General features: G+C 43.6%; 1 protein-coding gene across 4 annotated transcripts in view; it reads left to right on the top strand.

The window, feature by feature from the left end:
• The first annotated feature begins 1,473 nt into the window (after positions 1-1,473).
• The window catches only part of Alcam (activated leukocyte cell adhesion molecule), a 193,066-nt gene continuing 182,863 nt past the window's right edge, over positions 1,474-11,676 (top strand). For 2 of the 4 annotated variants that reach the window (XM_087900753.1, XM_085685536.2), the window contains exon 1: positions 1,476-2,074. In XM_087900753.1, coding sequence (XP_087756879.1) covers positions 2,002-2,074 — 73 coding nt within the window. In that variant the 5' untranslated portion in view covers positions 1,476-2,001. Of the gene's footprint in view, positions 2,075-11,676 lie in introns of all 4 variants that reach the window. The other 2 variants (XM_085685538.2, XM_087900749.1) reach the window with 2 other exon arrangements.

The raw sequence follows: 11,676 nt of genomic DNA, 5'->3' as shown, positions 1-11,676 counted from the left end.
TAGTGTAAACGTGGGGAGAACTAGACGGAGAGCTTCTGGGGGAAAAAAAATCACAATCGAAGATGGAGTTTAATAATTTCAAGCACGAATGGAAAGGAATTCAAAGATGACTGTGCGCGCGCTTGCGTGCTTGAGGGTGTGTGTGTGTGTGTGTGTGTGTGTGTGTGTGTGTGCACGAAGCTTCTGCCTGCATACTGGGACACCCCCATCTCCACCCGCAGGTAGCTGGTGGTTCCCAGCCTTTTGAAGACCAAACCCTGTGTGACTAGTTAGCATTCTCTGCCGGAGTGTGGCTTCTCACAGGGGATGACCCTGGGATGTACGAAAGACTATTTAATGCCCTCGCGAGCTGGTTCAGGGACCAGGATTTTATTATGCTACCGGCATAAGAGTTGTAATCCCGCATTCCTGAGTTAGAGCCACTTAGGGGCCCAAGAGCTCCACCCCGGTGTTTTAGAGGAAAATATTCCTTCATGCTTTCTGCCTGAACTGAAAGCGGCACGGTTTCCTGATGCTAAGCCTGGGAGGTGGTTCAAGCATTAGAAATTGCCCGAGAAGCCTGCCCATCTGCTGGGTGCCTGGCTTTCTGGAACGGACCAGGAGGAGTTGGCTTTTAACCCGAGTAACTGGGTTTTGTTTTGTAACTTAAAATCGCCGCCTAATTAAAAATAAACATGATATCTTTTTAAAAGGGATATTAGGGAAATCCTACAGCGAAGTATAGTATGGTATAGAGTCCTGATTCTTACTGGGAGGGAGATGGGGAGGCAAAAATATCTTCTGACTTTTTGGTACTGGATACTTGTCTAAATGATCTGCTTTGAGCATGTGTGCGCTAGCTAGGACTAGGGGTAGAGAAAAAGGCGAATTAGAGAAGTAAGGAAGTGGCTCTTTCCATCTTTTACACCTCCTTAGTCCTGGTCCAAGAGGACCAAAGGTGCTCTCCTCACCCCCGCGGAGCTGCCCCAGCAACTTCACAGAAGCTGAAGGCGGTATCGTCACCGAAGAGAAAAATCTTTAGGAGCGAAGTCAGAGAGCTGAGCTTCCGGATGCAAGAAGATAGCTGTGTGACTAGGCGGGGCGGACAGCAGATGGTCGCAGATTGTGTGTCTTGGGGGCGCTGAGAACCCCATAGCAAGAGCCAGTCCACCGCGAATGCAGACGGCAGTGCCCGGGTTCTCAAGCCCGCTCCCTATTGGCGGGTGCGCCCTTGGGAGGCGGAGTCAAAGGCAGCCCCGCCCACCCAAGCGCGAGAGTTGGGGGAGCAGGGGCGTCATGCTCTCCTCCCACCCGGGACCGCCAGCTCGGCTCAGTTTCCGACTCGGTCCTGCAGCGCCTCTAGGCTGCGGATCCGCGCTCCAACCACCTGCTCCTTGCCGCCGCCGGGAAAGCTGGGCGGGAGGGAGGAGCAGGAGGAGGAGGAGGAGGAGACAGGCAGCTTACACACGCCTTCCCGTCCTCCACTCAGAGCTGCCCGAGCCCGCGGCCGCCGCCACTGCTCCAGCTGCCGCCGCTCCAGCCACTGCCGCGGCTGCCACCTGAGGAGACCCACGGTGCGAGCCCAAGGCGCTGCCCCACCGACCCCTTCGAGTTCCCCGTGACCCGTGGACGGTGCGACTCTCATTGCTCTTCTTATCCTCTCCTTGGCAAGAAGAGAAACTAGCCGAAGATAGCAGCCCAAAAGAACCGCGTCCACCTTGACTGACTACTGAAGCGTCGTCTCCTGGAATTCGAGGGTCGCCTGTCCTGGGAGGAGCAGCCAAAGACACTGAGGGAGGGTGTGGAGGGGGCGGAAGGAGTTGCGGGTTGCGCGTGGAGGAAAGTTGCGTGTGGCTTAGACCCGACGGCGCAGCGCCACGATCCCCCGGGGACCGTGTGTCTGGGAAAACGCCGCCGTCCCTTTGAGTCGGGACCCACGAGTGAGCGGGCCCGTGGGCCCGGGGACGACGCCCCCTTCTGCGGCGTGGACTTTGTGGGTGGCCCTCGAGAAGGAGGAGGAATATGGCAGCTAAGGTGTCCCCTTCTTGCCGTCTGGTTTTCTGCCTCTTGATCTCCGCCGCGGTCCTCAGACCAGGTAAGCAATGGCCTCTGAGCAAGCAGCCCGGCCGTCGCTGTTGCTGTGGCCCGGGGGCGGTTCCCTGGGTGACCTGGGGACTGAGCGTCCTAGCGCGTGGTTGAGAAAGTAAGGGAGCCATAAGGCGCGCGGGGACGCGGACCTGTCCCTGGAAACAGTCACTTGTGTCACACGTCTTAGGCTTGACTGGTCTGTTTAAGTTTGGGCAGAGAGATCAAGCACTGAGAAAAATCTCCAGGAACTTTGTATGGGGCTTAGCTTGAGGCTGAGGAGCCCCCAGGATTTGCTGTACTCTCTCCCCCGCAAAGTCTCTCCAGTTTCTGGGTGTCAAAGTCCACGTCACTGAACCCAGGGCAGTTTCCTTTTGCTTGGCTTGAGCCGAAATAACTGCCTGCACTTCGTCATGATAAATCCCCTAGTAACTTCCTCTTGATCACAATGTAAGACCTGAGAGGGAAGGTAGGGCAAAGGGAGGACTTTGACTATCTCGGAAAGGAAGGGAAAATTAACACTGACATAGCAGCTGCATTGTCTGGTGGGTGGTGAGTGTAGGGTTGATGGCAGCGGAGTCACGCGGTGTGGACTGGGTTAGCAGGCAGGTTTGTGAGCCCTGTATGAGGGTTTCTTGATTTCCACACCCAGTGATAGCGCCTCAGGTCTCACTTCTACACTGAATCCTCGAAGGAAGATGACAAAATTCCCACCAACCAGAATATCTTGTGGGGAATCCCTTTTCTCACCCCAGGGGGCATCCCTAGCCCTGGCGTCCACCAGCTGGCCTGCAGGCTGACATGCCAGAGTCCTGCCCTCTCAATTGCTCTCCCAGACGCTAGCCCAAGCGGCAGGTACTTTTCCCTGTGGAGCCCTAGATCTAACCGTTTGAAGTTTTGATTTTCCACCATTTAGGGGCTAGCTAGGGGTTAAGCTACTACTCCCTGTTATTTTGCCTTCTGCCTCTCTCTCTCTCTCTCTCTCTCTCTCTCTCTCTCTCTCTCTCTCTCTCTCTCTCTCGTTTTAAATCAAAGAGGAGGAAAAACAGGACTCACTTTCTTTTCGCATCTCTGCATCTTTTATTCTTGTACATCACTTCAGTGTTGGCGATCTGAAGCCACTCAAGAGTCTTCAAAGGCTAGGAATCTTTCCCAGGAAGGAAGGGAAAGTAAGGAGGCCACTGGAGCCTGAGATCCTCAGGGTTTCGGAGCCGCTGCTGGGGGGGGGGGGGGTTGAGAGGGAAGGGGGGGAGACAGTGTGTGTGGGCTGCCTTCTCCATATCTCTATATCAAAGTTGAAATTCTGGGTGAGGTAATGAGTTTACTGATTCTGAGGCTGGGAAAGATCTCAGTGACCAATCTCAGGCTCTGGGGCGGGGACCCTAAAACCTGAGTAGCGCCGGATTTAAGACAGGTAGGGCAGAGTGAAAATATTCAGAAGATGAGCGCCTGGCCCCTCTCTTATCTTGCACAATGTAGTCTCACTTTTTTTTTCTTTTTTCTTTTTTTTTTTTTTTGATCCCAGTGTAGGATGGGGGAAGGGCACCTTGGAACCCAGGAAAAGAGTCAAGTAGGAGGCTTGGGGGCTAGTTTGTGAAATGTGACAATACACACGCCTATCTCCACTCTTGGCTTTAAACCCCTCACTCCAGGTTCCGAAACTGTCACTTCCACCACCTCCACCCCCGGACTGCAGCACACAGCAGTTAACCTTTCATGCGGTCGCGCTGGAATTTATTTTCAGTTGGTCCCGTCGAAAAACAGGTTTTTCTTCACTAGGAACTGCCAAGAGGGGAGAGGTTCCGCTTTCAGACCTGATGGCCTTTCTTTCTGCACCGCAGGCTCCAGTCCAAGTCACCAGCTGTGCGCTTTCCCGCAGGAGCGCGCCTGCTGATCCAGGATCGCAAGCCACAAACCCCAAAATTCTTTTTTTTTTTTCCCCCAGAATGATAGCGCTAACGTTGTGCAAACTTCTCCATGGAATGTCTGTGTGCTTTCCATGGAGAGATTATGGTTCGAAGGCACGGGGTCTCCCGTAAGTGAGTCCCGGACTGGAAGAGCGCCTCCTGCAGTGTCCTCTGCAGAGAGAAGTCTTGGGAGTGAGGTACTGCCTAGCTTCATCCTTGGGGCTCATTTTCCTGGTGCCCCACATCTGGAGCAGTTTTAACAGTGTGTGTCACGTGCCAGGAGACAGAGGCTGCTCCTCTAGGTCTTTTGACTTGTCGATACCGCAGTAGTCACCCATATATTTTAGGCCTCTTGTACAATCTGTTTTGAAGGTAGAGGGAGGCAAGACTTCCACCAACAAAATTTGAATACGAGAAAGGCATTAAAGTGTGTGCTCAGCATCTTAGGTAGCCAAAATCTCATTATTCTTGCAGAAAGAGCGTCAGCCTGTGGTGACATTTTGTACTGCTTTAAGGAAAGCTTTCCCTGGTTGTTTGCAAGGAGGTGTGGCGTGGCAGTTAACTGTTTCTTCTCTTGAGTCAGCTGAGCACAACCCTCCCTGGGATTTCTATCATTTCTCAGGATACAAGGCTCAGTGTAAGGCTTAAGGGCACAAAAAGCTGTTCTCAGTGGGGTACCACGTCTATCAGTTTATCTCATCAGGTCTTGGGGGGAAAAGCAGCCATTGAAATCATCTCCTTTCAGAACACTCACAGGGGATTATTAAAATGTATCATTTTTACAACCACACACTCCTTCCTAAGCACCATACGCTGTTGTTTATGTGATTTATTTAATCAAATAGCAGTTGACAATGTAATGGAGTACTGCTTGCAACAGATTGCTTTTCTAGGCCTGGCTCAAAACCTACGTCTCTATTTGGGCACTCAAACATGACAAGAAACATTTTGGGGCGTCAGCTTTCTTCTGTGTAAAGTTAAAATGGGGGGGGGGATGAATCTATTCCTTGGGATATCCTCCAGTTCAGACACTGTTTCTTGATTTGTGGTAAAAAACATCTGGACTGACAATCATTTTCCAATAATGTGTTTCCTATATTCTCATTCTGGATAAACTTCATAAGAATTGTATTTCTAGAAAGGTTTCAGTGTGTATCCCAATTACTAACTTTCTCCTTCTATAAATTCATGAGAATGTGTTGCGCTTATTCTTCCAGGACCAATTAGGACAGTCTAAACAAAATGAGATGTGTGTGTGTGTGTGGGTGGTGGTGGTGGTGGTGGTTCGTCTCATTCAGTCAGGAGAAGGAGAAAGATTTTAGACCATGGGAAAGCCTGGTGGAATAGCAATCTGCCTCGCTGCATGTGTAGTTCTGGAATTAGGCATAAGCCAACTGGTACTAAAATGCTTGTGTAACAGAACTTGTTCTTCTAACCCTAATGGTGCTCATATGATAGAACACACTGAAATTTTCATGTCATTTTAAGTTATAGAAATCCAAGCTATTTTGCATTGCTAATTCCCAACTTTTCTGACATTTTAGGATATTCAAGCTCACTTTTTTTTGTGATAGAAATTCACATGTGAATATATGTATATCATTGACTTGTGAAGTAGGCAGTCAACAAGAGGCTACTCATAGTCTGTAGTCTTAAGTACTATTTTTATTGAAGCTGCTATTCAGAGTACAATTTCTTACCTAATGCTTCCAAGAATACAGTGACCTTGACAGCTACTGCTCTGCCCCTGTTTGTTTCCCATCCACAAATTTTTCCTTTCATATAATCCAGGGTTCTGATTATAGTGAGTTTAATCCTTCCATAGAAATTCATTTTGGAGAATTTTAGCAGTAAGATGTGACAGATTAAAACTTTAATATACTGTTCACAAAATACTTTTGATTTAGTCCACTTAGTTATCACTTTATTGTTTTATTAAAAGGGACCAAAATGCTTTTTTCTTTCTGTATCTTAGTCTCCTTCTTATGTCCCCAATTCTCATGCTATTAAATTTAGGTCTTACTGGAACTGAGTGCTGAGCTGCAAGCATTTTTTAATGTGAAATAGCAGTATTTTAAGATGGCATTTTGAATGCTTTGTGATCATCACACCTTCTAGTCCAGACACACCTCTTCTGTTTTGACCATTTGTTTAGCATCAAATATCAAAGAGCCCTATAACTCAAGTAGACACAGCCCATTTGTATCCAAGAATATAGAGGAGAGCCACTCAGGCTCCCCACTTTAAAAACTAAAGTGCATCTATACCTTTGCACGGACAAATAGAATCAGTCTCTTGAAAGTGTTAATTTTGTTCTCCCTTGTGAAGTTGTCACACAGCTCCATGCCATTGCGGGGACAAGACTTCTGTGACGCACGAAGAATTACATCATTCATTGAAATAACAAAACCTACCAAGAATATTTTCTTGGGAGTGGTGATAAATTAATGTTTGTTGATTATTACTTTCAAATTACAGCTCATTTTATTTTCGATGAGAACTAAAAAGACTGAAAATGTGTTCATTTCTGTTTTTATTTACCTTTTTTTGAGGAGAATTTTTCTTTCCCTATGGAGAACAAAGGGAAATTTGAATACATATATATGTATGTGTATATATATTTGTATGTGTATATATACATGTATACATTCTGTGCTCAAGAAGAGGCTGTTGCATGCTGTTTACAAAGCTGTAGTCTACAATTATTCAAGTATTCTTACTATATGTAAAGTGCTACAGATTTCTAGAGTTATAATTATTTTCATTTAGCTAGTTATGTAAATGACAAATATCACCTTTTTTTACTTTTTATTGTTCACTAGAGTAGTATACATTTTAGAAAGAACTAGTTCAAAAATGCTGTGATATTTAGTCATTGTTTTATGGTAACTTATTATCATGGCCCATTTTTGTAGTGTATGTTCCAAGAATGGAATTAGCTTTTAATGATTCTTCCTATTTATCTAGTCAGTTTTCAATTACCCATTGCATCGATGGGAAAATCAGAGTTGCAGGCAGTGCATACCAGTTCAAATAAAGGATGATTCAATGTAACTTTAAGTTGAGTTACTTAATGAGCATGCCTGTATCTGGTCTTCTAAGGGCTAACTGTATTTAAAAATAATGAAAGCAAACCACACGAAGAATAGATGGTTCAGAAACTGAGTGTCTAACTTCTGCCGTTGGTTTCTCCTTTCTCATCTCTGTTATCTATGACTCTCCAAAGGGTGTGGTGAAATCTTGGTCAAAGTAAGACTAGAAGACTGAAAACATCATCAGATGTGATTAAGTTTCTGAGTCTTTTCAGATAGAAATATCATAGGCTCTTGACAGTTACAAGGCAAGCATCCTACGACCATACTATTTCATCTGATCTTCTAATTTCTCCAGTCACATGTCATTACTTAGATGGACAAAGTCATACTTTCCAAATTGGGTAAGATTTTCCCTTCCCTAAGTGACTGACCACTTTCTTAGCAAGCTTGTTTCATTATTTTATATGAGTTTCTATGAATAAATAAAGAGGCAGTTTCCTTTTCCTTGATATAAACTGGATTAGCAACTTGGTAGATTGATTCCCCAAAGGCTATTTGCGTACCTGCTCTTAGTAAACACAGCAGTACTTTCAGAGGATTTCAAAGTCGTTTTAAGCAGTGGCAACCAATAATGTAAAATTATAAATACCAGAGCGAAATTGAATTAAAAGAGGTTTATAATTACTTTATTGTGATGATTTCAACGGAGAAGTTATCTAAGTTTGTTTTGAGACATTAACTGCCGTTCCAGTTCAACATTTTGAGAACATAAATCTCAAAGATATCTTGCTTCACAAATCAGTATAAAGAGACTTTTCTGTGCTGAGAATCAAACCAAATACTTTTCACAGGGTGTACAAGCACTGTTCCACTGACTTATGCCGAACCTAAGAGGAATGGATTTTTATCCAGATAAAAACAGATATTTTTATTCTTGTGAGTATGTAGATTTCAGGATTCTAGGCTCTCTCATTTGAACTATAACTACTTAAATGTAACATCTGCCTTTGTAGAAAATCATCATTGCAGTAACCTAACTATGTTTTGACATTTCCCTTCCCCAGTACTTTTCTGTGCTTGGCCTTTGCCCTGTTGTATTAAGATATGTGTTATTTGTCTCTTATAAGACATGAACTTTTACAGTATCACATAGCTTCATCTATTGATCCTTCATTCCTACAAAGAGTTTGACACCTGTAAGCAGCTGAGCTGTCTTTTTCTTCTTTGCACAAAATACACATACAGAGATTTGTATGTAGCATCACCCCCTATTCATGAGCTGACAAAAGAACTCTTCCTAAAGAACTTGGAATTAAGGGTATAGTATTGCTCCCTGAGAATAAAACTAGAAAATCTAACTACCTTGAAAGAAGAGTTGCCTGAGGGAGCAGAAGGAAACCATGAAGGCACAACAGCCCTCTTGGCATGCAGTCATCCAACAATCTCCAGGTAGTAGTTGTTACACACCTAAGTGTGCTTTGTGAAAACTCCTTGGAGTGAATGTTTAGTTACTGTTCAGTATTATTGAGATTGATAAATACATTACTAGTAGGGTAACCATACCTCCTGGTATAGCCAAGGCAAGATGGACATAGAGTATGCTGAGGTTCTACTGGGTATGATAATTGATTGATGGATTGATTGATTGACTGAGTGATTGATTTGATTTATTTCTAATGGCACTGTCTCAGATTTTATCCCAGTTCTCTTATTTTTTTAACCATAATATATTAGTATATGGACTGTTGAAGTTGGAAAGAGTTACTCAAAATTTTTGTGTCTTTATTTTCTTGTTTGTGCTGGTGGGAATCTAACCTCAGGCCCTATGTATACCAGGCAAGTGCTGTAGACTTTTAACTTCAGACTCCTCTCTTTGGTTTCTGGAATGAAGTTTGAACTACAAGTTATATGAACCATTTAAATGCTCCATTTTGGGTGTTGAATATCCTCCAAAGGATTGTGTGTGAAAGACTTTGTCCCCAGGATGGCAGCACTGGTAAGTGATTGGTATTTTGGAAAATGAGGCCTCGTATGAGGCCCTTTAATTACTGAAGGCACCAATATGGAGTAGCTTTCTAGCGAAACCCCCTTTGCTTTCTTTTCTTCTCTCTGGCTCAAGATGTAGACAGCTCATTCTGTGCCATACTCCTGCCATGAAGTACTGTGTCAGCACAGATCAAAAATAATAGAGCCAACTGGAACCTTCTGAACTGAGGTTCAAAACCTTTTCTCTTTGTAAGTCTCAAGTATTTTATTAGAGTAGCAGAAAACTGACTAGCAGAACATAATTATTACTATCTGCTTTGTCTATATGTTTACCCTATAGTCCTTAACTATAAAAAATACATTTGTCATCCTTAAAATGTCCACATTCCTAACAATTTAAAATGTAAAGGTCAGTTCTAGTGTCATTTTACCAAGGGATCTGAGCTTGATCCTTGTCGAGCACAAGAAAGACAAAGTTATAGCCTGTTACTGTAGTGCGTTTGCTCGCCTAGATCCACAGTGAAAAAAGGAATGGGGCAAAAAGCAAGTGTGTGTGTGTGTGTGTGTGTGTGTGTGTGTGAGAGAGAGAGAGAGAGAGAGAGACAGACAGAGAGACAGACAGACAGACAGACAGACAGACAGACAGACAGACAGAGACAGACAGACAGAGAGACACATGCACACACAGGGATTTACCAGTGCCTTCTCTTAGAAGTAGTTTCTTACTCCTAAAATCATAACCTGTAGAATGGGAAGATGGAAAGTTTCATGAGGGAGCGAGTAGACTGAGACCCAGACGAATGGCATAGAGTATTGTGGGACCTATAAATAAAGAATTTGTTACCAGTCAAAGGGCACATTGTTGGCCAATCCAAATTTAAAATTCATATGATTACTGAACGTGTATAGCATTCAGTAACTGCCGAGTCCTCAGACTGCACAGCAAAGTGCTGTGCTTTGGGATGAGGAAGTGGACCGATATCTAGGAGGCTATCTCCCCAGCACTGGGTTCTTTGGGGAGCAGAAACTTGGCCAAAGTATGTAATTAGAGCTAGGGGGTATTGCTAGGTGTGCCAAAGAATAAAGAACAGCTTACATGACAGCATCTGGGTCTGGTTGGGGTTAGGATAAAATTGGAAATGGTTTAGAAGTGTTACCTGACGCATGCCCTAAGGAGGAGCCAAGCAAAAACACTAGGGTCAGAGAGTGCGAGGGATAAGGAGACTGGCAGGGGTGTGGTGAGGTTGAGGGGGGGGCATAGAGGGGTGAAGTATGTGGCTCTGACTGGAGAGAAGTGGTATCTGTTCCTCTTTAATGAAACAAAACAAGCTCTGAAGTTGTGAGAGACCCTGGAATATTCTGGACATATTCTGGACATGAAGTCCATATATTCTGGACTTCAGAATTTCCTGCAACCTGCTAATTTGCTTGCCAGTGTGAGGCTCAGAAAACCTGTTTCATTCAACCACTCACACAGTGACAGATATTTGCACATACACTTCCCTCCTTTAGGAGGAGTGAGGACTCATTATATCCACATTTTTGCAATTTTCCTTTTTCTTATCAACACAGTTTAGAGATGATGAAACTCTGTCATATCAACTCATTTGCTCTACCTCCCCTAAAACTAACAATAATTACGCATTTAGTTATATTGAGACATTGTGATGAACATTTTGTCACTTTTGGAAATACTGCCATTCCCATATTTTTTTATTGTAAATAGAGTAACAGACATTCTTCTATGGGCTGTTTTCCATATGAACAATTATGTTGGAAGGAAGATATTTTGAAAGTGAAATTACTGAGTTATTTAATACTTTCATTATTTGAAGAGAAATTCTAAAATTGTATTTCAAAAAGCATACTTTTTCTACAATTGTGCCATTGCCATATAACAAAAATAAACAATTGATTTCATATAATCAAAAGATACTGGAAAATAAAGTTATGAGTAATGAATATACATAAAGAATGTACATATAGAGACCTGAAGTTACAAATATATTTCTACTGATTTCATTGTACAGAGATGTAGCCAAAATTGATGATGGAAGCTGTTGCAAGGAACTGCTTGTTCCTCCTGGCCGCCTAGAACCGAAATAATCACACAGAAACTGTATGAATTAAATCACTGCTTGGCCCATTAGCTCTAGCTTCTTATTGGCTAGCTCTTACATCTTAATTTAACCCATTTCTATTATTCTGTATATCACCGCAAGGTCGTGGCCTACCAGCAAAGTTTCAGCACATCTGTCTCCAACCGCAAATCCACGTGTCTTTCTGACACTTCTTTCTCATAGCAATCAGTTCTGTCTTCCCCGCCTACCCAAGTTCTACCCTATCAACAGGCCAAGGCAGTTTTTTTTATTCATTAACCAAGAAAAGCAACACACAGACAGAAGAACCTCCCACACCAGGAAACCTGACTCATGATTTTTTAAAAATTATTGTTCTTTATATATAACTTTACAATTAACTTATAGAACACCCAACATTAAGAACATAAGTTGGTATTCTTTTATTTACAGATTGGCTGGCCTGAAAGTAGATTTAGAGAAAGCCATATGTGTGCCTTAAAAGAATTTGACATTGCTTTTCCTTTAGCAAGTGTTCATTATACTTGTGTTCATTCACTGAAGGTACAGCACACACTGTGGGTGGTCTAACTAACGCCATTTGCA

Source organism: Myodes glareolus, chromosome 2 (assembly GCF_982192425.1).
Source record: "Myodes glareolus chromosome 2, mMyoGla1.1, whole genome shotgun sequence".
Taxonomy (NCBI): domain Eukaryota; kingdom Metazoa; phylum Chordata; class Mammalia; order Rodentia; family Cricetidae; genus Myodes; species Myodes glareolus.
The sequence above is the reverse complement of the archived record's forward strand: the minus strand, read 5'-3'. Positions and strand labels throughout refer to the sequence as shown.